The 25465-nt window shown below is 39.7% G+C and overlaps 1 protein-coding gene, 1 long non-coding RNA gene and 1 pseudogene across 4 annotated transcripts; 2 read left to right on the forward strand and 1 right to left on the reverse strand.

Moving 5' to 3' along the window:
• Window positions 1-209: 209 nt before the first annotated feature.
• Window positions 210-9755, reverse strand: TMEM202 (transmembrane protein 202). Of its 3 annotated transcripts, none has more exons than XM_047862390.1 (5): window positions 9299-9755; window positions 8823-9078; window positions 1569-1693; window positions 1082-1172; window positions 210-611 (listed from the first exon to the last, which is right to left on the reverse strand). In XM_047862390.1, exons 1-5 carry the CDS (start codon window positions 9434-9436, stop codon window positions 415-417), a joined length of 807 nt encoding a protein of 268 aa, XP_047718346.1. In that variant the 5' UTR covers window positions 9437-9755; the 3' UTR covers window positions 210-414. The 3 variants fall into 3 exon arrangements, with proteins under 3 accessions (XP_047718346.1, XP_047718345.1, XP_047718347.1); XM_047862389.1 differs by having other exon boundaries at window positions 1082-1213; window positions 1544-1693; XM_047862391.1 differs by lacking the exon at window positions 1082-1172 and having other exon boundaries at window positions 1544-1693.
• Window positions 3034-6595, forward strand: LOC125167760 (uncharacterized). The gene is made up of 3 exons (XR_007152924.1): window positions 3034-3284; window positions 5512-5701; window positions 5945-6595. It is a non-coding gene; the product is annotated as an uncharacterized LOC125167760 (long non-coding RNA).
• Window positions 9756-12067: 2312 nt separating the features above from the next.
• LOC125168030 (NADH dehydrogenase (ubiquinone) complex I, assembly factor 6-like) lies at window positions 12068-13132 on the forward strand (annotated as a pseudogene).
• The last annotated feature ends 12333 nt before the right edge of the window (window positions 13133-25465 follow it).

Consider the following 25465-nt stretch of genomic DNA (forward strand, 5'->3'; position numbering starts at 1 on the left):
CAGATGTTTTATCTTAGAAATTTTTTCTTGGGGAGCCTGGATGGCTCAGTTGGCTAAGTACCTGACTTTGGCTCAGGTCATGATCTCACAGTTAGTGATTGCGAGCCCTGCATCAGGCTCCATGCTGATGGTGCGGAGCCTGCTTGGGATTGTCTCTCTGCCCCTCTCATTCTCTCTCTCTCAAAAATAAACAAACTTAAAAATTTTTTTTTCTTAAGTGGATTTTTATTATTTTCTTTACATTTCTGTAATACATATTTTGGATCCAGTGTACACAAAAGATAGCTTTACTGCTATCTCCTTCAATAGCATGGACATGACATTAGGAGAGTTTCCTAGAATCTACACAATCATTTCCAACTCAGCCTCTCTTCCGTTTTTAAAACAAGCAGTAGTTGGGTTTTCCTATCACCATCACGGTTCTGCTTCGGGGGCTGTTTTCTCTTCCTCAGTTGGAGCTTCCATATCAGACCTTAACCCTTCATCTTCAGCAGGTAATTCTTTGGTCACTGGACCAACCCCCAGCCTTGACTTCTCTGTGGGACTTGCGGTGACATTTTGATCAAGGGGAGGAAATCTGAAAGTTATATAGTTGAGGAGGGACATGATCCCTAAAGGAGGAGAAGAATTTGAGGTGAGTTTCAGTAGACAGATGGTCTTTTGGCTTTCAAAATTCTTAGTGATGCTTTAGAAGAGGTTCTAAAGACCTCTTCTTAGTGAAGCCAACCCTTCTCTCCCCCAGCACAGTTACTTTACCCTCCTGTGCTCCCATTGCATTATCTCACATGGTGAAGACAAAACTTGAACCTCCTAGATTCAAATGATAGTTCCACAACTTTCTGTGTGATCTTAGGCAAGTCAGTCAACCTGTGCCTGCCTCAGTTAATGGTAGAACAGGTTACTAAATCCAGGTTTCCAGACTTCAAAATCCTTACTTTCTTTGCCATACCACTCTGCCTCTCCATGTATAAATATTCCAGATAGGAACAGTCATTTCTTCTATTTCTCCTAAATTCTACCTTGCCTTCAAGAAGTGGTTTCTTCTGCTATCCTTCTAGCATAAGACAGGGGACTGACTCACCAGAAAACGTGAATAAGCAGTCACTCCACCAATTAATATGATAGGCCCATAGGAGATCTGGCTCCAAGGCATCCTTAGTATGCCTGTAAACCTGTGCCAGAAACAGGATAAGGCAGAGGAGCAAGGAGATGGCTAGGACCAAAAGAAAAGATGTCACAACCCATCAGTGTCTTCAGTCTTCCTTGACCACGCCCCCCCCCAAGTCTTCTTCTACCTCCACGCCATATGCACAGCAAGATTAAAATTGACCAATATGGGAAAGAGAAAGGGGCCTCTCCCTTCCCCCTGGTATAAGTCAGTTAAAGTGTGTTTTATGCAGTAAGACAGGGCCGGAAGCTGGCAACTTGATGTGATACTGAAGAAGAGGAAAGGGACAAGAAAAAGAGAATAAAAGCCCCACAGAGAAACTTGATTCATTTGACAGTTTTACCCTGGCATTTCCCTGCCAGTCTAGGTCTGTACCTGAGATGAAGCTCAGTATGGATACCTTCAGATCGAAGTTGGTGGTCGTACTTCCTCTTCTAGGCAGGCAAGAGCTGATGAGCCAGCCAAGGGCAACGAGTATGGAGAAGATAGAGATGAGGAAGAAAGTCCTGGAATATTGAAGGTAATCTGCCAAGGAGAATGAGAAAGGAAAGGCTTGGGTAGTCCAGCAGGGGGCCAGCAGGGTCTGGGTAGTCCAGCAGGGTTTTCTTAAGAAAACCAGATAGAGTCTTAGAAAAGGGCGTGAGGACTAGGGAGGATGAAACAGAGCTTACTATGTGGCGTCCAGGGCATAAATAAGGATCTTATTTCCCAGCTTTTCTTTTTAATTTTTCAAGTTTATTTATTTATTTTTGAGAGAGAGAGAGAGAGAGAAAGAGAGAGCACATGCATGGGAAGGGCAGAGAGAGAGAAAGAGAATCCCAAGCAGGCTCTGAGCTATCAGCGCTGAGTCCCACATGGGGCTAGAACAGTGAGATCATGACTCGAGCTGAAATGAAGAGTCAGACACTTAACTGACTGAGCCACCCAGGTTCCCGTTTCCCAGCTTTTCATTGATACTTGGAATTTATTTACTGTGAAGGCAAAGCCTTCATTATAAAACTAAACATACAAATAGTTCTGGGTGCGTTAACACATTAACCTAGATGTAAACTAGCTTATAGGAGACATGACTCTAACATCACAACACAGATTAAAACATTTTCTTGTTCCTAATTCTAATTCTAAAAGTAATACATGGGGGCATCTGAGTGGGTCAGTCGGTTAAGCATACGACTTCGGCTCAGGTCATGATCTCACAGTTCGTGGGTTCGAGCCCTGCCTGGGGCTCTGTGCTAACAGCTCAGAGCCTGGAGCCTGCTTCAGATTCTGTGTCTCCCACTCTCTCTGCCCCTCCCCTGCTTGTGCTCTGTCTCTCGAAAATAAATAAACATTAAAAAAATTTTTTAAATAAATAAAAGTAATACATGTTCAATATAAGGAAGAAAATCAGCCACAAGCCCACTACCTAGAGGCAGCTACTACTGCTAGCATTTTATGTTATTTCTTTCCGGTATTTTTCTACCCTCTGTACTGAGTGGATATGATACTGCATATCAAGTGAATTTTTTCTTAAGATTATATGGTAAGATTATCCTCCAAATCACCTGTTGTAAACATCATTTTCATTTTTTTTTAATTTTTAAAAATGTTTATTTATTTATTTTTGAGAGAGAGAGCAAGGCTCAAGCCCACGAACCATGAGATCAAGACCTGAGCTGAAATCGAGAGCTGGTTACTTAACTGAGGCACCCAGGCACCCCTGTATACATCATTTTTAATGGCTACCAAGGAGCTTATCATATTAACATATTTTACTTAATGACTTAACTGTTTTTGGACGGGTAGTTTGTTTCTATTTGTTTTTTCTCTTCCAAGTAGATCTGGCTTGTACAGGCCTTATCTTGCATTTGACCACAAAACGACGTCCCATTTACTTGAACTCCTCTCTTGTAAGATTTCAAGCCTGAATTTTCGGGATTGTAGGAATTTCAATCCCTAAAAATATCTTTCTTTTTTTTTTTTTTCTTTCCTGAGAGTCCCTCAAGGTCCTGCGTCACATTTGCTCAGGGACAGGCCTGCTAACATCCTTTTGTTCCAAAGCCCTTACCCAAATGCCATAACGCCACTTCTCTCATCTCCTGGCTCAAGATCTCTGCTCTCTGCAGATTGGATGTTGGTAAGAGAGAAGGGGCATGCTAAACATTACTTTTTCCTAACATCTCCCTAATATCAAGCAGATCCTTCCCTTAACTCCCACAGCAATGTTTTAAGATACATGCACCTGATGTTTATAGCAGCGTTACCTACAATAGCCAAATTATGAAAACCGCCCAAGTGTCAAGTATCTATCGATTGATGAATGAATAAAGAAGACGTGGTATGTATGTATGCATACACACACACACACACACACACACACACACACACACACAGCAGAATATTACTTAGCCATAACAAGGAATGAAATCTTGCCATTTGCAATGACATGGATGGAGCTAGAGAGTATTATGTTAAGTGAAATTAGTCAGAGAAAGAAAAATACCATATGATTTCACTCACATGTGGAATTTAAGAGACAAAACAAACAAGAAAAGAGAAGCGAAGAGGCAAACGAAGAAATAGACTCTTAACTATGGAGAATAAATGGATGGTTACCAGAGAGGAGGTAGTTGGGCGATGGATTAAATAGGTGACGGGGATTAAGGAGTGCTCTTGTTGTGATGAACACCGGGTGATGTATGGAAGTGACGAATCACTAGATTGTACACCTGAAACTAATATTATGATGTATTTTAACTAACTGGAATTTAAATAAAAACTTGGAAAAAAAAAGAAATAGAGGATAACACACAATTGCGAGTAAATATAGTTCTTCTGAGATACTGCAGACCCTGCAATGTCTTCAGTATCCTTTAGGGGGTGCCTCCTTGTCTAGCTTTTTTCCTTTCTTAAGCCAGATGGGCTTTACCACTAAAAGTTCTCTCAGAACTTTTATGTCTGAGAATCACAGTCCGGCTTCCAGGTAACCCAGAGAGAAGAAAATATGTTAAAGCTTATCCCAATTTAAGATTTGACTCTTAAGTTTTACTTCGTTCTCTAGAACTCACCACTTACATCATCAATAATAGGAAAGTCCATGAAAAGAAACCACACCCCTACCCACAGAGGTGAGTTGTTCTGTGGCCCAAACAAATTAGCCACATTAAAACATGATGACCCCAAAGCAACACATTTTCTGAAACCTGGGTTTCAGAACTAGCAGGATATGTAGCCAGTAAGAACCATCAGCCTACATTGAGTTTCATGAAGCCCAGCGTGATAGGCATCGTTCATGGTATTTAGCCCACTGCCCCCAACTAGACCTAGCAGCCCTTGCCTATATGACTACAGCTAATTGGACCAAGGAATGGGCTCTGACCCATATTGGACTAATTTGATTCTTATGCTTGGAAATTTGGATTTGAGACTGATTCATGTTAATTTCCTCTTTTGCTTGTTTGAGCCAAGAAGATACAAAGCTAGACTGGGATCTCACTTTTTAGGATTTGCACACTAACAAGAGAAACTGAGCTGTAGTGATAAAACAAAGTGTAAACTAAGATGAGTGACAATGCAGCTCTAGAGAGACTGAGTAACTGGCAGGCTTGATTTTCTTCATTAGAGACCCCAGTCTTGTCTGGAATTTCCTAAGGTACAGCAAACTTCCTGCCTTTGGGAGTCTATGAGATTCTTCTGAATAATTAAGTTCACTCTATAGCTTATACTAGTTCAAATGAAATCTGATCATTAAAACACAAAAGTGCACTAAGATACTCAGTGTAAGTTCTGTCTAAGATATGTTACAGCCCAGCCTTTCCTCCACCATGAGAGGAAGAATTGACTTCATGTTTTTCTTACAATCTTCTCCATTTTGGCTCCTTATCTCCTGAAACCACATGAACAAGATCACTCACAACTCCAAAGGAACAACTGAAGATTTTCAGCATAGAATAATCTCACCCCAAAAGGAAGCAAGTCTACTAGTAATAATTATATACAACTAATTATCTGACCAAACTAAACACTTAACTCCATAGTATAAAATGGCTGCACATTTGGTTAACTTCATAGTTTTTTTCCTAATTCATTGAACAAAACAAAACAAACATCCTAAAGCTGAATTCAAGTCTCCATCTCCTATAAAACCAAAAGCTATTTCAGCTTTTAAACATCAGTTTTTACAGTAGCTTACTTGTCAAGGTTTCAAAGATCTTAGGACCTAAGTTACAAAAGGCCCTACTTGTCAGTAAGAAGTTTTGGTCCAGGGAAAGAGAAGTGCCCTAGATATAAGGAACACCCACGTAGGTCACATGTATCAAAACACTGCTGAAGATTTCCTTAGTAATATTCTTTTATGGCCTTAGGTTGCAGGAATGGCAAGGCAAACCTCCCAGTTTGCTAAAGGCAATGAAGCTAATGCCCTGGGAAGAGAGGGGATGTCATTGTCAATTTGGAGAGGAAGAAGCCCACATCACACGAAAAGCTTGATAAGATCCTTGCTGGTGTTCTCAGGATAATCCCAGTCAGTGATTCTGTACTTCAGAGCACCATCAGGTAAGACATAAAAGCTACCAAGACTGGAAGGGATACTACCATACTGTAAAGCAGTAATGATTCTCAGTGAATTGGGAACACTCACCATTCAGTAGTTTGGGTTGGGCAAGATCTCCTTCTATTGTTATGAAAGTAAAACTTGGTCCAGGAGGTTTTGGAAAGTGAGAGGGCCAGGGCTATAAGCCACCTTGCTCTTGTGAACAAATAAGCTTAGTTAACACTAGATGCTCTTTTCCTTTACAGCTGTTGACACTCTGGAAGGAATCAATGGGGAAGCCAAGATGACGTGAGAAGAAAGAAGCATAGGAGAGAAGCCAGCCATAGGAAAAGCTAAGCACCTAGTACTCAGCTGTGCCAAAGAGATTTGGGGGTGGGATTTCTCTTACTGCACCCTGGGTCCTTCAGCAAAAATCAAAGCCAGAATAGGGAGACAGTGCTCCAAAAGGGCTAGCTCCTTTTAACTATGAAGGAGCCAGACTGAGTGCAGGTGGGGTGTGGCTATGGATTTTGAGAATGAAGAAGGTGCTGCTGAGGAGTCAGCCCACTTATTTAGTCAGATCTAAACCTCCATGTTGTTGCCATAAGGCCAAGACAAAATTTTTATTCCAGTCACATAAGGCCAAGACAAAACTTCCCCAGCCTCATGGAAAAGAAGGTGGATTTGGAATGGAAAAGATGGAGACCTAGCACCTGGGAGAGGAGGCTGTGAAATCAACTTAGGATTTAGGTTCCTCACACAGCTTGGCCTTGTTTATTGTGCAATGGTTCTCAGGCCCTGGCTCCGGAGGGTCCACTGCTATGACTAAAAGACCTAATCTTCTTTCTCCACAGTCTTCCAAATGGTCCAACCTACTCTCTATGGCAAAACATTCCTTTATATTATGGTTTGATCTCACCTATGCTACAGGGGAGTTAACAGAAGGGTCTGTTCCACACTTGAGACCTAGAATAAAAGTGAAGGATGGTGTCCCCTACTCCCCACCCCTTCTCCATTCTGTTAGCAACTGCTACAGCAGAGAGGCTATCAATCATCTAGAACCAGGTGAAATCAGAGGCAGAGGCACAATGGCCTAATGTAACTCCACGACAGAGGAACATGAACACACACATTCTTGAGCCCATCTTAGAGAGTCCCCATGAAACTCACAGAAATGACATTACTGCTTTCCAGTAGGGTAGTATTCTTTCCAGTCTTGGTAGCTTTTATATCCTACCTGATGGTGCTCTGAAGTCAAGAATCATTGACTGGGATCATCCTGAAAACACCTTTCCATGGGAAAGGGGGCTAAATTCTTGCAATTAGTAGGTAAAAGTTTAAAGTTCTTGAATTTGGACAATAGTGTTTTGGGCAGTAATAACATAACAGATTAGTGAGAGCTGAACACACTCATGACGTTTGGGAAATTCATTATGAGAACTGCGGACTACTTACTGATCCTAGAATTAGAACTTAGTTAACGTTGCAAACAGGATAGATACTTGACTTAAAATTGTGTACTTAAAGGACTCAGTTGACCACCTCTAAATCATTAACAGTTGGCCTCATAGGTAATATCCAGGTTCTGAGAAATAAACTATTTGCTACTGTAAGTGACAAAATTCCAAGACTCTCATTCATTAAAATTTTAATAATCTTCAAGTCCTAAATTTTAACCTGGGCATGATTACATAAATATTGCAGTTTAATTTTTATGCCTGTATCTTTTACTCCATTTCTCTTGAAATGGAATTTGTGAGTGTAAATCTCTGGATACACATAATCATATTGCTTTGGTTATAGCCATTTACATGGTCCCCAGTGTATATGAGAGTGTCCAGCATTGTGTATCATCATTTAAAAATCTCTGCTAATGTCGCGTTTGAAAAATCTTATCTTACTGTTCATTTGATTTGCCTTTCTTTAATGATTTATTATGGTTAAAATAGTTTTACCTATGTTTACTAAACATTTTTAGTTTTTGTTCTGTGAATTGTCTGGTTATCAAGAATTTATTTGAGGGGCGCCTGGGTGGCTCAGTTGATTGGGCAACCAACTTCAGCTCAGGTCATGAACTCATGGTTCATAGGTTCGAGCCCCGCATCGGGCTCTGTGCTGACAGCTCAGAGCCTGGAGCCTGCTTCGGATTCTGTGTCTCCTCTCTCTCTGCCCCTCCCCCACTTGTGCTCTGTCTCTCTCTATCAAAAATAAATAAAATATTTTAAAAATTAAAAAAAGAATTTATTTGAGTATTTGCCTTTTTATTAATAATATACATTTTAAAATATTAAGGCCATTAGCCTTTTATCTTTCATATTTGTTGCAAATATTTTCTTTAGTTTTTCTTTTAAGTTGAAGGTGCACTTGAATTGTCTGCCTGCCTTTGATTTTAGTTCCTTCTCAAGATCTTGTGTTTGGGTCCTGCCCTTGAGTTCCACATGTCATAGATGCTCCAGCTCAGGTCTGAGCCTAGGTGCAACCCCTCCAACCCCACATCCAGCATCTGGAGCCTCTGCTTATCTCTATCTCTTGTGGATAATGGGAAAACTGTTTCATGTAGTTCTGTCTTTCCTCTAAGTGTTGCTTCTGATTGAAAAACTCATGCACATGGTATCTTCTAGCCCTAGAAACTTATTTTTCAATGTTTTATATTGCATTTTCAGATCTGCTTAAGTTCACATAAAATTTGACATTAATAATTTACTCTAAATAGCTAGCATTTGTTATACACCCTTAGCTGACATGCATTTACATTCTCTTCTACTGTTGGCAGAAGAACACACTGACCTTAAAAGTTAAATCTGATGGAGGCTGAGACACCTTGCTTTGTTTCCCGGTTATGATCAATTACATCTATTTCTGCAAGTGATGTTAGAATACCAACCATACTGCTTCACAGGGACAGCTTATAAAGGCCCAATGGGTTCTTCCCAGAAAGTAAAGAGAGTATCAACTACTATGTTGGGAAAGGTTACACTGAGAACACCAAAGAAAAGGATGGCTACATTCATAATTTGGCTGAGATCCATCCTGGACTTGGAGAGGTGAGGGCAAAGAGATCTTGGAGGAGGAAAGATGAAGGGCCAACATGGCAGAAAGCTCTGGAACTGTGGGGCCTGTGGTGTTTAATTTGGTGGAACTCACAGGGTGGTTTGGGTGTGTGGCTCCAGCACAGCTCATAGTTGCATGTGATCCAGAGTCCTGCGTAGAGCTCAAAGCCATTCTTGGTCACCAGGAACCTCACCCAGTTCAGTGGGGACATGCAGATCACCATTAGGAAACCAAAACCACACAGGCTGCCACAGAACGTTCGGATGTAGATGTGTGTCTGATTCACATGCTGCTGCCGCCTCTGGGGTGGCATTGAGGCATTCGGATATTTGTTGACGGGGAGGGTAGGCTACAAGGATGAGGGAAATATTGCCTACCCAAAAAGATAACCATTGATCCCCAGGGGCTCCTACTCATCTCTACCTTAAGTGTCTCCATGTGGGCTTGATCTGTGGCTGTCTATCCCTACCCAGGGTGATCTTTTCTCTTTCTTTAGGATACTCTATCTAGACCCACCTTTAAGTAAGTCTTCTTCCTCCCATCTGACCTACAATTAGGTACCTCCTCACCCTTTGGTAGTGCCGGTTCCCCTTAATTTTGGGAACCTTAGGATTATAGAAGGTCAAGGCCATTTGTTCCCTGCTCTCCATCTTGGCAGCCAGTTTGCTTTGTAACTGCCACGGAATTTGTCTCAGCACCTCCCACATGTGCTGGCAGCATCAAAACAGGCCAGAACCCATGGCACAGATTCCATGTCCGTTTGATATTCTGGGTCTAATCAGATCAGGAACAAATCATCACATTTTAATCAAGTGCATGCATATGTGATGCTCCCACCTCTCCCTTCTCTGACCCTTTCAACTCCTTCATTAAATAAATCCACAAATATTTTGTCAGCAGTTGCTGTGTGTCAGGCTTTGTCTTAGGTCCTGGGATATAAAGATGAATAAGACACAGTTCCCTAATAGCCAATAAAAAAGTTAACTCAAGTGTCTTCGGGACTCCATAGCTTGTGGTTAGAATTCAAGATTACAAGTAGCCTGGCATTCATGGTCTTGCCCCAACACTAAGTGGAAGGCCCTGGGTGTGTCTCAATAGGCTCACGAACCAGTCTGTCAGCCATAGATCATCATGCAGTATTCCCCTCCCCACCCCACCCCCCACCTTTTCTTCCTTTCTTGCTCGAGTACCTTCTCTTCAATGCCTTCTCATGAAGCCATTCAAGGGTGCTACGGTCCTGCCACTGCCAGTGCTGACAGGGCCCACTGTGAAAATGCCAGCATCCCCAAAGCAGGGGGCTACCAGCCTGCGTGCTGAAAGCTACCATTCTCAATACTGCAGCAGTGTTGGGTTCTATGTGAAAGCAAGAATGGCCTTTCCCTGTTTCCACAGCCAGCACAGCTTGTGCCCAGAGTAGCTCAAAGTCTTCTTTTCAAATAATTCTCTCAGTGTTGCTCCTAACTCCTCACAAGGGCTCAAAAGCAGTCCAAGATGCTGAACAGACACCATCCTGTTCCACATTATGGACATTTATTCAAATAAATGACCAGCTGTATTGCCAGCTCTTGTTTTCCATGAACAGATAAACTCCGATTCCTAAATTTGGGCTGAATTAGAATGCCCTATCACCCATTTCTCCCAGCATACCCTCTCCTCGCCCGCCCAAGCCTGTCGAAACCTATACTTTGTTAGCTGGTGGGAACACCTGGCAGTTAGCTTGTTTATGTCCATGCTTTAGCATGAAGCCCTCCCTCTCCAAAAGTGTTATTTGACTCTCTGTCTACCAGAACTTAGCCTAGCACCTGGAAAGAATAGTATTTAATGTTAAATGAATAAATGAACAATATATTTTTAAATAAAGGACAGAGGTTGGTACAGAGGACAGAATGGTTAACATTTTCAGGGGAAATTTAGGAAAGATTTATTGGAAGAGGTGATGTATTAATTGGATTTCCAGCTAAGGAATATTCCAGGTGATAGAGGTGATAGGGCACTGAGGCAAAGAGAATGATATATCTCAAGGCAGGAAACCATGGACAGCATGAGGTTCTTGGGACATTAGAAGCAATGTGGTTCTACTAGGTACAAACTCAAAGGTGAGGGTTGAAGGGTGCAGATATCAGCAAGAGCTAGATCACAAAGAGTCCTTTAGGCTATGCTATGCAATTATATTGTGAAGTCTCAATTGCTGTAATACGCTAGTGCCACTGGAGTGATTATAGGAAAGACTTTTCCATTTGCAGCAAACTGGCTGTACAGCATGACTGTTAGATGCACACTCATGCCTAGGGAGCTAGACATAGGCATTGAATACACAGGCCTACCTTTCAGTCCCCATTCTAGCACTTACTTAAGTAGTTCCAATACTCATGGTTAGGTTACTTGGGGCAGTTTCCTTAACCTCACTGAACATCAGTTTCTTAATCTCTAAAACTGGGTTAATATTCATTCCTGCCTCATTAGAATTTTTGTGAGGATTAAATGAGATGATATGCATAAAGCTCTTAGCACAGTGCCTTCATACGTGCTCAGTAAATACTATTATTATTTATTTTTTTATAAAGCTTTTTTAAAATGTTTTATTCATTTTTTGAGGGAGAGAGAGTGTGAGTAGGGGAAGGGCAGAGAGAGGAAGACAGAGGATCTGAAGCGGGCTCTGTGCTGACAAGCTGACAGGCTGACAGCAGCGAGCCCGATGTGGGGCTCCAACTCATGAACCACAAGATGATGACCTGAGCCAAAGTTGGACACTCAACCGACTGAGCCACCCAGGCACCCCTGTTTTTTTTTTAAGTTTATCTTATTTTTTAGTAATCTCTACACCCAATGTGGGGCTCAAACTCATGACCCCAAGATCAAGAGTCATTTTGTGAACAGTGTCTGATTGGCAAATGATGCAACCCTCCAGCTGTTGAAGGAACAGGTTGGGCAGTACTGGACAAAAGGCAGGATGTTCTTGGCCTGCTGGGAACTTGCTAGGGCCCGGATGCATATGACAAAACATTATTCATGCATCACTGGTGACTGGGTATATTGCCACTTCCCCACTTTAAAAAGCAATTTGGAAAACATAAAATAAATGAAATAAAATAAAATAAAATAAAATAAAATAAAATAAAAAGCAATTTGGGGTCCCCTGCCTATTTGGCAGCCACTGCCCCAGAGCCTGCAGGGTCCAGGAGGAGCATAGCTCAAGCCAGTGGATCTTGAGTCTCCAACACCAACCCAACACAATGTGGAGTTGCTGCAGAAAACAGAGTATGGGGGCTATTTAGGCTCCCAGTCCCTCCCTGCAGAAGCCTGGAGCTCTGCTCTTGCACTGATGCCCTTCATTGTGGAACTGGCGCAAGCTGGTTAAGGACTCAGTCTCTGAGAAAACAATTGGATTGATGTGAATGCAGTTTTGGAAAAACACGTGGACGATGTATACTGTAACATTCCACCACAGCAGCCAGTGAAACAGCGGAGGCACTGGCAGAGGCAGGCCCTGCTCCTGGGCCCCATGCTGACCTCGCAGAGGTCCTCCAGTGGGGGAATGAAAAGCCAGGCCCCCACCATGGGATACTGAGAAGAAGAAAAAGCTGCTGGGAAGCTGCTAGCAAAAGACATACTCTGGGAAAAACTGGCTTATGGAAATCATTAGTAAAGGAGACAAAATTTGGATGACAAAACATATAACATCCAGGAACTGAAAAATGATGCTGAAAACACACAGGCCTCTCCTTTTCATTTAACCCTAGAAATACTGGGGGGGGGGGGGCACCTGGGTGGCTAAGTCAGGTAAACATCTGATTTCGGCTCAGGTCATAATCTCACAGTTTGTGAGTTCGAGTCCCTCGTCAGGCTCTGCACTGACAGCTCAGGGCCTGGAGTCTGCTTCGGATTCTGTGTGTGTCTCTCTTTGCCCCTCCCCTGCTTGTGTGCTTGCTCTCTCGCTCTCTCTCTCTCTCAAAAATAAAAATAAACATTTAAAAAAACACTAGAAATATTGGGTAAAAGGAACTTCATACAGATCATGCCACAAGTCACAATGGTAAAGCACAAGGCATCGTCACATGCTTGAGAGCAACGCCCTATCATGGTAGCAGAAGGGCGTTCCTTCCCCTGGATATGTGCATGTTTGACAAATACAATACGTGATATTTCACGAGAGGATTTTCTACAGAAGAATTAAGCAAAATGTGAGAGACAAAGTATATGCCATTGCTAGCCTGGCACACTGGTGCTTAAAGCATGCTAGGTCCTTCCACAAAAGTATTCTTGTGAAAGCATCCCCTTGCTTCTCTTCAAGTTGCTCTGGAGGACTATTAAAGAAAATTCGACAAGTGAATTTTTATATAGTCCACCCATCTTTACAGCACAATAATGCATCATTTCCATTATCTGTGTATATTCAATCATGAAGAAAAAGAACTTAAAATAATTTCATGGCCTTGCAAAAAAAAAAAGCAGTTTGGTTAAAAGAAAATAGAGTAACATGTTTGTGACTTTACAGTAGGCCAAGAATTGTTTTTAAACAAGACTTCTGGGGCGCCTTGGTGGCTCAGTTGGTTAAGCATCCGACTTCAGCTCAGGTCATGATCTCACAGTCTGTGAGTTCAAGCCCCGCATTGGACTCTGTGCTGACGGCTCAGAGCCTGGAGTCTGCTTCAGATTCTGTGTCTCCCTCTCTCTCTGTCCCTCCCCTGCTCATGCTCTGTCTCCCTCTGTCTCAAAAATAACTAAAAACATTAAAAATTAAAAAAAAATAAACAGGACTTCTATTCACCAAAAGATACCACTGAGAGTGTAAAAAGGCAATCCATAGAGTGGGGTAAGATATTTTCAATATGTGTATCTAAAAAAAAAAAAACTCATAGCAAGAATATAATGAAGAATTCTTACAAATAAATGAGAGAGGCAACCCAATAGAAAAAATGAGCAAAGTCCTTAACTGATGTTTTGCCAGAATAAAAACATATACATATGTAACATAAAAAAGTGCTCAGATTCATTAGTCATGAGGGAAATGCAAATTCAGACCGTAATGCGATATCACTACACATCCACCAGAATGACTCAAATGGAAAACTGTTGGCAACTATGTAGAACAACCGGAACCCTCATACACTTCTGTTGGGAGCGTAAATTGGTATGTTCACTGAAAAACTGCTTGGCGGTATCTGCTGGAGCCGAATAGATACATGTCCTTCTCATTTTAGGTAGGCATGCAACAGAAAAAAGTGTCCACATGTCCACCAAAAGATATGTATTACAATGCTCATAGCAGCACTTGTCATAATAGCCCCAAATTGGCAACTACCCAATTGCCCATCAAGAGAAGAAGGGAGGGGCGCCTGGGTGGCTCAGTCGGTTAAGCGTCCGACTTCAGCTCAGGTCATGATCTCACACTCTGTGAGTTCGAGCCCCATGTCGGGCTCTGTGCTGACAGCTCAGAGCCTGGAGCCCGCTTCAGATTCTGTGTCTCCCCCTCTCTCTGCCCCTCCCCTGCTCATGCTCTGTTTCTCTCTGTCTCAAGAATAAATAAAAACATTAAAAAAAATTAAAAAGAGAAGAATGGAAAAATCATGGTACATTCATACAATGAAATACTATGTAGCAATATAAATAATCTACAAGCACAGAAGCAATATGGATGAATCTCATCGACACAATGTTGAGCAAAAGAAGCCAGATACAAAAGACTGAATATGTATGATTCCATTTATATGAAGTACAAAACAGGCAAAATCTGTGTTGTCAGAAGTCAGAAATACCCTTGGGAGGAAGATGACTGGGGACTAGGAGTGGACACTAAGGGGACTTTGGGGTGCTGGAAATGTTCTATTTCTTGATCTGGGCGTTGATTACCATTCTATATGTATACTATACTTTAATAAAAAGTTAAAATATAAAATCAAGAATCTTAAAAATGTTATCATTTGTCTTAGTAATTTCACCTCTAGAAATCTAGGAAATATTAGTTTTATAGCTTGTTGATAAAACCTCTTATCTGCTAGGAACAGTACTAGGTGCTTTACATATGTTAACCCACTTGTTTTTGTGAATCACATTTTTCCATTTCATCTTCTAATTTGTTACTGCTGACATATAAATAAGTTATTTTTGTCTATGTATTTTATAGGACCACTTGACTGAATTACTTTAATTCCAATAATTCCTTTGGATAATTCTCTTGGATTTTCTAAGTAAACATCATATCGACTCCAAATAATAATAATTCTGTCTCTTCCTTGACAAAACTTGCCTTATTGGATTGATTGGACCCTCCAAAACAATGTTTATAAAGTGTAGTAGGCATCCTTATTTTACTCTTGACTTTAATGGAACTGCCTGTATTCCTTTTTGTTTCTACATGTATATTCATTTTTGTGTTAGTTTCATTCTATTTCTGTTTTGCCAAGATTTAACGTTTAGAATGGCCGTATCAAATACTTTCTTAACCTCTAGAACATGGTCTTTCTCCCTTAGTCTATACATTTCCTAATGTTTATCTAAGTTTGCATTACAGTAATTAAATGTTTGTATAAGATACATTATTCTTTTTTGCAGATTTTTATTTAAGTTCTAGTTGGTTAACATATAGTGCAATACTGGTTTCAGGAGTAGAATTTAGTGATTCGTCATTTACATATAACACTCAGTGCTCATCACAACAAATCCCCTCCTTAATACACATCACCCATTTAGCTCATCCCCCACTCACCTTCCTCCATCAACCCTCAATTTGTTCTCTATAGTTAAGAGTCTCTCATGATTTGGTTCCCTCTATTTTTCCCTCTTCTCATATGTTCAGTTGTTTTGTTTCTTAAATTCCACGTTGGGTGAAATCATATGGTATTTGTCTTTCTCTGACTTATTTTGCTTAGCATAATACACTGTAGCTCCATCCACATCACTGCAAATGGCAAGATTTCATTCTTTTTGATGGCTGAGTAGTGTTCCATTATGTATATATACCACATCTACTTTATCCATTCATCAGTTGATGGACAGTTGGGCTCTTCCATAGTTTGGCTATTATTGATAATGCTGCAATAAATGTTGGGGTGCATGCATGTACCCTTTCAAATCTGTATTTTTGTATCCTTTGGGTAAATACCTAGTAGTGTAATTGCTGGGTTGTAAGATAGTTATATTTTTAACTTTTTGAGGAACCTCCACACTATTTTCCAGAGTGGCTGCACCAGTTTGTGTTCCCATGAACAGGGTAAGAGGGTTCCTCTTTCTCCTCAACCACACCAACATTTGTTGTTTCCTGTGTTGTTAATTTTAGCCATTCTGACAGGTGTGAGGTGGTGGTTTTGATTTGTGTTTCCCTCATGATGAGTGATACTGAGAATACTGAGAATCTTTTAATGTGTCTGTTAGCCATCTGGATGTCTTCTTTGGAAAAACATCTATTCATGTCTTCTGCCCATTTCTGAATTGGATTATTTGTTTTTTGGGTGTTGAGTTTGATAAGTTTTTTACAGATTTTGGATACTAACCATTTATCAGATATGTCATTTGCAAATATCTTCTCCAATTCCATAGGCTTCCTTTTAGTTTTGTTGGTTGTTTCCTTTGCTGTGCAGAAGCTTTTTATCTTGATGAGGTCCCAATAGTTCATGTTTGCTTCTGTTTCCCTTGCCTTCTGAGACAGTGTCTAGTAAGAAGTTGCTATGGCCAAGGTTAAAGTTGCCTGTGTTCTCTAGGATTTTGATGATTTCCTATCTCACATTGAGGTCTTTCATCCATTTTGAATTAATTTTTGCGTATGGTGTAAGAAAGTGGTCCAGTTTCATTATTTTGCATGTCGCTGTACAGTTTTCCCAACACCATTTTTTCCATTGGATATTCTTTCCTGCTTTGTCAAAGATTACTTGACTGTGTGGTTGTGGGTCCATTTCTGGGTTTTCTGTTCTGTTCCATTGATCAATGTGTCTCTTTTTGTGCCAGTACCATACGTCTTGATTACTACAGCTTTGTAATACAGCTTGAAGTGCAGAATCATGATGCCTCCAGCTTTGCTTTTCTGTTTTAGGATTGTTTTGGCTATTTGGGGTCTTTTGTGGTTCCATACAAATTTGAGGATTGTTTGTTCTAGCTCTGTGAAAAATGCCAGTGGTATTTTGACAGGGATTACACTAAATGTGTAGATTGCTTTGGGTAGTATAGACATTTTAACAATGTTTGTTCTTCCAATCCATGAGCATGGAAAGTTTTCCCATTTTTTTGTGTGGTCTTCAATTTCTTTCACAAGTGTTCTATAGTTTTCAGAGTACAGATCTTTTACCTCTTTGATTAGGTTTATTCCTAGGTATCTTATTGTTTTGGGTGCAATTGTAAATGGGATTGATTCCTTGATTTCTTTTTCTGCTGCTTCATTACTGGGGAATAAAAATGCAACAGATTTCTGCACATTGATTTTATATCCTGTGACTTTGCTGAATTCATATATTAGTTCTAGCAACTAATGTTTTTTGTGGAGTCTTTCAGGTTTTCCACACAGAGTAGAAATGTCATGTCATCTGTGAACAGTGAATGTTTCACTTCTATGCTAACAAACAGGGGCAATCTGTAAGAATAGATTAATTCCTAGAAACATACAAACTACCAAAACTGAAACAGGAAGAAACAGAAAATTTGAACAGACCTATAAACAGCAAAGATACTGAATCAGTAATTTAAAAATCTCCCAGCAAACAAAAGCCCAGGGACAGATGGCTTCCCAGGGAAATTCTACCAGACATTTAAAAAAGAGTCAATACCTATTTTACTCAAACTGTTCCAAAAAATTGAAACAGAAGGAAAACTCCCAAATTCTTTCTACAAGGCCAGCAATACCTTGATTCCAAAACCAGACAAAGACCCCACCAAAAAGAAGAATTTATAGGCCAATATCCCCAATGAACATGGATGCAAACATTCTCAAGATACTAGCAAATCGAGTTAAACAGTACATTAAAAGAAATTATTCATCATGATGAGGTGGGATTTATTCCTGTGCTGCAGGGGTGGTTCAATATTTGCAAATCAGTCAACATAATACACCACATTAGTAAAAGAATAAGAACCATATGATCCTCTCAATAGATGGAGAAAAAGCATATGACAAAATACAGCACCCATTCTTGATAAAAACCCTTAACAAAGTAGGTAGAGATGGAACATAACTCAAGATCATAAAATCCATATATGAAAGATCCACAGCTAATATCATCCTCAATGGGGAAAGACTGCGAGCTTTTCCCCTAAGGTCAGGAACAAGACAGGGATGTCCACTCTCACCATTACTATTTAACATAGTACTAGAAGTCTTAGCCTCAACAATGAGACAACAAAAAGAAATAAAAGACATCTGTTATTCTTCTGATATACTTCTAGGAGTATTTGTTTTTATAGTTGACCCAAGAATTATTCAGAATTTTAAAAATATAAACACGTTTAGATTTTTTTTCCAGTTTTAATATATTATGGTCAAAGAACATGTCCTATAAATTCTACTTCTTCCTTCTCATCACAAGGAAAAAAATGTAACTATGTATGCTGATGGATGTTAACTGGACTATTGTAATGACCATTTTGCAATAATACAAATATCAAATCATTAAGTTATGCACCTAAAACTAATGTTATATGTCAATTATACCTCAAAAAATGAAAAAAAAAGTCCCACTTTTTGGAACTTAGTAATATTTGAGGTTTTTTGAGTTTTCTCAATGTTCTATAGACATTTTAAATTTTTTTTAAGTTTATTTATGCATTTTGAGCGGGGAAGAGGCAGAGGGAGAGGGAGAGAGATAATCCAAAGCAGACTCTAGGCTGACAGCGCAGAGCCCAATGTGGGGCTTGAACTGACGAACTGTGAGATCATGACCTGGGCTGACACTAGGAGTTGGACGTTTAACCACCCAGGCGCCCCGGTCTTATTGATATTTAAATACAATGTATAAAGGTGTGTGTGTGTGTGTGTGTGTGTGTGTGTGTGTGTGTGTGATATCTTCTTCATTGATTTATCTGTCAACAGACACTTAGATTGCTTCCCTATTCTGGCTATTGTAAATAATGCTGTGATAAATATAGGGGTGCACATATATTCTCAAATTAGTGCTTTCATTTTCTTTGAGTAAATACCCAGTAATGGAATTATTGGATCACATAGTATTTCTATTTAAAAACTTTTGAGGAAGCTCTATACTGTTTTCCACAGTGGCTGTACCGATTTATATTCCCACTAACAGAGCACAAGGGTTCCCTTTTCTCCACATCCTTGCAAACACTTGTTATTTATCTTTTTTTATTTTAGCCATTTGACAGGTGTAAGGTGATATCTCATTGTGGTTTTGATTTTGCATTTCCCTGATGATTAGTGATGTTGAGCATCTTTTCATGTGTCTGTTGGAAATCTGTATATCTTCTTTGGAAAGATCGCTATTCAAGTCCTCTGCCCATTTTTAAATCACATTGTTTTTTAGTGTTGAGTTGTATAATTTCTTTATACATTTTGAATATAAATTCCTTATCAGATATATCATTTGCAAATATCTTCTCCCATTCAGTAGATTGTCTTTTTGTTTTGTTGATGGTTTCCTTCACTGTACAGAAGCTTTTTATTTTGATGTTGTCCCAATAGTTTATTTTTGCTTTTGTTTCCCTTACTTTTGGAGACATGTCTAGTAAGAAGTTGCAATGGCTGACATCAAATAGATTACTGCCTATGTTTTCTTCTAGGATTTTTATGGTTTCAGTTCTCACATATAGGTCTTTCATCCCTTTTGAGCTTATTTTTGTGTATGGTATTAGGAAGTGGTCCAGTTTCATTCTTTTCCACATAGCTGTCCAGATTTCCCAGCACCATTTATTGAGGAGACTTTTTCCCATTATATATTTTTGCCTACTTTGTCATAGATTGACATTTTGGTACCATTTTAAATGTCTCTAATTGGGGTGCTTGGGTGGCTCAGTCGGTTAAGTAAGTGTCTGACTTCAGCTCAGGTCATGATCTCATGGTTTGTGAGTTCAAGTCCCATGTTGGGCTCTGTGCTGACAGTGCAGAGCCTGCTTCAGATTCTCTCTCCCTCTGTGCCCCTCTCACTTTTCTGTCAGAAAAAAAAAAAAACTTAAAAAAATAAATGTCTTCTATCAACATTTAGACGGTTCTTTGCACAATCTGAGTCTTTGTCTCTGATTAGCGGAATTTAACCTATTTACATATGTTATGATAGTTTAGATTGATTCGGCTTAGTCCTATCCTCATTCTTTGTATTTTCTGTTAAATACAGATTCTTATTTCCTCCTCTTTCCCTCTTATTTGCCAGAATGATCCAGTTTTCTTTCATCTTTTTCTTTTTCTATAATGACATGTATGTCATGTATGCTGTTTCTGTCTTGCTAGATCTTACCAATTTCATTATACATATATTTACAATTAAGTTTAAGATATTAACAGTAGCAATGAAAGGATAACACTAATATTGAAAAAGATTGATTAAATGAGCATTTTCACACATTACTGGTGAGAATGTCAATATTTATCCCATGTTTCCAAGAATTTACAGAGAGTGAGAGGGAATTATATGGCTTAAGCCAGGAAAGGCCTAGGACTGTGGTCAATCTCATCCAAGGTACAGAACTGAAGGATGAAACTTCCAAGTGAAAACAAGGTATTAATGGTGGGATAGGATGAAAATAGATGCTGGCTTGGCAACCAAAATCCTCAATGATGGTCATTGTAGTATTGCTTATAAGTGAGAAAATTTGGAAGCAACCTAAATGTGCATTAATGGGAACTGACTAATTAATTATGGAAGCTTCACAATTATGGAACTTTAACCATTCAATTCAAATGTCCTTATCTATAAACTGAGAATAATAAGAGCATCTACATATATCAAACATAAAGTTATCATGAGGCTTAAATAAGTTAACATAGGTAGAGCCCTTAGAATGTTGTCCAGCACATGATAAGTATGTTAGTGCATGTTAGCTACCATTATTATTATTATTATTATTATTATTATTATTTCGCTTTTAAAAACAGAATATTACAGGGAGTAGAGGGAGGGGAAATTGGATGAAGGTGGCCAAAGGCACAAACTTCCAGTTATAAGAAATAAATCCTAGGGTTGCAATGTACAATATGTTGACTAAAGTTAATACTGCTGTATGATATATATGAAAGTCATTAAGGGAGTAGATCCTAAGAGTTCTCATGACAAGGGAAAAAATATATATATTATATGTATCTATATGAGATGATGGACATTAACTAAACTTATTGTGGTAATCATTGCATGATATATATGTCATTATGCCATACAACCTAAACTTATAGAGTGCTGTATGTAACTATGTCTCTATAAAACTGGGGGACCCCCCTAGAATATTAGCTTTTACATAATATATTGGTTTTTAGGGGCGCCTGGGTGGCGCAGTCGGTTAAGCGTCCGACTTCAGCCAGGTCACGATCTCGCGGTCCGTGAGTTCGAGCCCCGCATCGGGCTCTGGGCTGATGGCTCGGAGCCTGGAGCCTGTTTCCGATTCTGTGTCTCCCTCTCTCTCTGCCCCTCCCCCATTCATGCTCTGTCTCTCTCTGTCCCAAAAATAAATAAAAAGTTGGGAAAAAAATTTTTTAAATATATTGGTTTTAAAAAATATTTTATTTAAATTCCAGTTAACATACAGTGCAAATATTAGTTTCAGGTGTACCATATAGTGATTCAGCACTTCCATACAACAGCCGGTACTCATCACAAGTGCACTCCTTAGGGGCGCCTGGGTGGCGCAGTCGGTTAAGCGTCCGAAGTCAGGCTCTGGGCTAATGGCTCAGAGCCTGGAGCCTGTTTCCGATTCTGTGTCTCCTTCTCTCTCTGCCCCTCCCCCGTTCATGCTCTGTCTCTCTCTGTCCCAAAGGTAAATGAACGTTGAAAAAAAAATTAAAAAAACAAACAAGTGCACTCCTTAATCCCCATCACCTATATAACCCAATCCCCCCCCTCCCCACCTCACCTCCAGTAACCATCAGTTTGTTCTCTATGGTTAAGAAGTCTGTTTCTTGGTTTGCCTCTCTTTTTTTCTCTTTGCTCATTTGTTTTGTTTCTTAAGTTCCACGTATGAGTGAAATCATATGGTATTTGCCTTTCTCTAACTTATTTCACTTGTCATAATACATTGTTAACTGAAAGATGAGAGCATGGCAATAGTTATATCACGCTCTCATTTTTTGTTGTTAGAGATTATGGATGTATGCGCATAGAAAATGGTCTTATACAGAAATAACCATACATACTTTGTCATATATATGGTTTCAGCTCAGGTCATGATCTCACAGTTTGTGAGTTTGAGCCCCACATCGGGCTCTGTGCTGTCAGCCTGGAGTCTGTTTGGGATTATCTCTCTCCCTCTCCCCACCCCTCTCAAAATAAATAAATAAACTTAAAAGAAAATGTCTATAGGACATTGAGAAAAACTGTCAAAAACCAAATATTACTAAGTTCCAAAAAGTGGAATTCTTTTTTTTTTTCATTTTTTGAGATATAACTAACATACAACATTAGTTTAGGTGTACAACTTCATGATTTGATATTTGTATTATTGCAAAATGATCATCACAATAGTCTGGTTAACATCATCAGCATACTTACATTTTTTTTTCTTGTGATGAGAAGGAAAAAGTAGAATTCTTACAGGACATGTTCTTAGACCATAAAATATTAAAACCAGAAAAAATATAAACATGTGTATATATTTTTAAAATTGCACATATATATTTATAAATTTGTACTAAAGTGCCAGTAGTCTTTATCTTTCTGGCTTTAAAAAAATTTTTTTTAATGTTTATTATTTATTTTTGAGAGAGAGTGCACGCACAAGTGGGGGTGGGGCAGAGAGAGGGCGACACAGGATTAGAAGCAGGCTCCAGGCTCTCAGCTGTTGGCACAGAGCCTGATGTGGGGCTTGAACTCACGAACTGTGAGATCATGAGCTGGACGCTTAACCGAATGAGCCACCCAGGTGCCCCTATCTTTCTGGCTTTTATGTGGTCCCTTAGCACTTAAAAGAGCTCAAAAGCATGAAATATGCCCTGGGAAGGGTATAAACATTGGGGAGGATGATGGTGAACCCAGCAGATCAGGTGGTTGGGTCATGAGGTATTCTGTAATTCCTGTGTAGCTGAGTTTGTGAACTGAGAGTCATCCTTCTACATACAATATTGTGCTTTTTGAATTTTAAAAAATAAATATATATTGCTTTTATAATAAAGTAATGACAGTCATTACCTCCCCATAGAGTCCCTTCTAAGTGAATCTATTCCTTCACTAGCATCTGTTCAACGATGGGAGTTTTGATCATCTGTGGGTTAGATGACTGCCATGTCTTACCAATAGCCACAGCTGTTATGATCAAGAATGACATCTCTTCCTAGCGGGACTAATCATATCCTGTCTCTGGAGAACTGAAAACTGGAATACTGAGGGAATAAATTAGGGAGATAAGGAGAATGAAACAGATGGAGGGGTGGAGATGAGAGTCTGGATGGGTCCTGAGAGACCACAGGGTAACCTTGATTCCTAATAGATATTACTGCCTATTTGACCTTGGCTATAGCTACCTTCTTATGTCTAGATGCTTGTGAAGATGATTAACTCCCCGCTGTTGAGCTAGTTGGCATTTTCTTCCTCACAACTAATAGAACTCTGATACGAATAGTAAGTGTTTAACCTTTTGCACGTAGAACATGAAGAATCATTTTAATTTTTGAAGCATTCTTATATTACGTATTATCACTCATAGTAATTGGAAGGATCACTGTTTATTTGACCTTTGACTGCATGGAAGAGCTCTAATTACCTCATAATTACTTGTGTGTTCACTTGTTTTGTTTTTTTTTTTTAATTTTTTCTTTGAACGTTTTTATTTATTTTTGAGACAGAGAGAGACAGAGCATGAACGGGGGAGGGTCACAGAGAGAGGGAGACACAGAATCTGAAACAGGCTCCAGGCTCTGAGCTGTCAGCACAGAGCCCGACGCGGGGCTCGAACTCATGGACCGTGAGATCATGACCTGAGCCGAAGTTGGACACTCAACCGACCGAGCCACCCAGGCGCCCCATGTGTGTGTTCACTTGTTGAATTTGAACAATTCTTTATCCTTCCACTGGCCTCCTCCCACTATCTGCCTAATGTGGACTCAAGGAAGGTTAACGGATTTTATTGTTTTCCTAAGCAAACTTTAGGAAGTCAGCTGTCAAGGGAGAGAAAAATTGGCCAAACACAGTGACTTTATTACTTGCATCGTTGCTTCTTTCTAGCTCTAAAGTTAATTGAAAGTTGCCATGCACATTCAAATTCAATGATCGTCCTTTTCTAGAATAAGGCAGCGGGCTAAGAACAAGATGTAGGCTTAGTGGACTCCATGATTAAACCGCATTCAATTCCCAGGAGACTAGATGACTGCAGGCATTTCCAGAGGCACAATCCAGTGGGGTAGAGAGAGTCCCAGTTAGGAAGGCCACACATCTGTGGTCTGGTTCCAGCCTTACCACTCTCTGGCTATATTTGCAGCTGGTTGGGTAACTGCAATATAAAAAATTATTGGTGTGCCTACTGCATGAAAAGCACTGTATTATGTGTATCAAGGAAGGATTTTGTCATTTGACAAAAATTTACTGAGCACTTACAATGTACATTCACTGTGCTAAGTGCTGGAAGTTTCACTATGAACAACATCCTATTCTTGTTCTTGAGGAATAGCACTTCAACTTTACCTCGCTGGTTCTCAGTTCTTTTATCTTAAATGAGAAGTAACTTAATTTCGAAGATCATATCTAGGTCTAAACATTTATGCCTCCCAGAATTCTCCCCTAGATCTCTGTATCCCTTTTGGGAGTGCCAAGGGGGTTGTTCTGTTGTTTTAATTCAAGCAAACATTTACAAAAGAGGATTAAATAGTTTTCAAACATACATTACGAACAGTAAATATATACTGTTTGTAGATCAGATTTCAAACATACACTATAGTATGTATCTAACCATGCATAGGTTTGTATGTTTGAAAACTATATATTGTTTTTTTTCCCAAACAGCATATATTGATTTGAGTTCAGTAATGTAATGTCTCTCCCTAAGATCTTTGTTAAGAGTTGAATCTTTCTCTGGAATTTCATGAATGCTTGATCTTTATTCATGATAGTATGAGGCCAGGAGCAGAATATTCAAACCATTGAATTTTGGCCAACTGCCTAATGTGGTTATAACCCAAGTCCCTATGGAAGAGACATGCTGAGGATACTCCAGGCCAAGGAACACTGTAGCCAGGGCCTTGACCCAGATCTTGAATGAATACTCTACACAGGTGAGCTAGGCATTACTACCTTGGGGCCACAGGATTCCTTCTGCCTAGCCTACATCCTGCATCATGTCCCACTCCTCCCTTCTTCTGGACACCTCCTGACTCCTCTCTCCAGTTCTCTCCCAAATGGGAGGAAGCCCCAGGGCATTTTCTATGGCAGAAAAATTCAAAGAAGGATAATCAATCCCAGGATGGAAAAAAAATCCAAGAGAAAGATCCAAAAGGCACTCCCAACAGAAGTAAGACATTTTAACTGTGCTCTTACCACAAAGAGGTCTACCCATAGCATCAGTGATATTGGACATTTTGGAAATCTGATTCACAGTAATATGCCAGTAATGTTTTCTGAAGTCAAACGTTAATAGATGGCCAAAGAACAGGGGTTTGTGCTCTAGGTTTC

Source organism: Prionailurus viverrinus, chromosome B3, assembly GCF_022837055.1.
Source record: "Prionailurus viverrinus isolate Anna chromosome B3, UM_Priviv_1.0, whole genome shotgun sequence".
Taxonomy (NCBI): domain Eukaryota; kingdom Metazoa; phylum Chordata; class Mammalia; order Carnivora; family Felidae; genus Prionailurus; species Prionailurus viverrinus.

What these genes read in the sequence shown, in the direction of transcription:
- TMEM202 (XM_047862389.1), bottom strand. Translation starts at nt 9,436, where the DNA reads ATGTGGGAGGTGCTGAGACAAATTCCGTGGCAGTTACAAAGCAAACTG. An exon ending in CATACTGAGCTTCATCTCAG is followed by an intron (nt 1,214 to 1,543) that starts GTACAGACCTAG and finishes TTTTGGTCCTAG; the next exon opens with CCATCTCCTTGCTCCTCTGC. An exon ending in CTGCTTATTCACGTTTTCTG is followed by an intron (nt 612 to 1,081) that starts GTGAGTCAGTCC and finishes CTCCTCCTTTAG; the next exon opens with GGATCATGTCCCTCCTCAAC.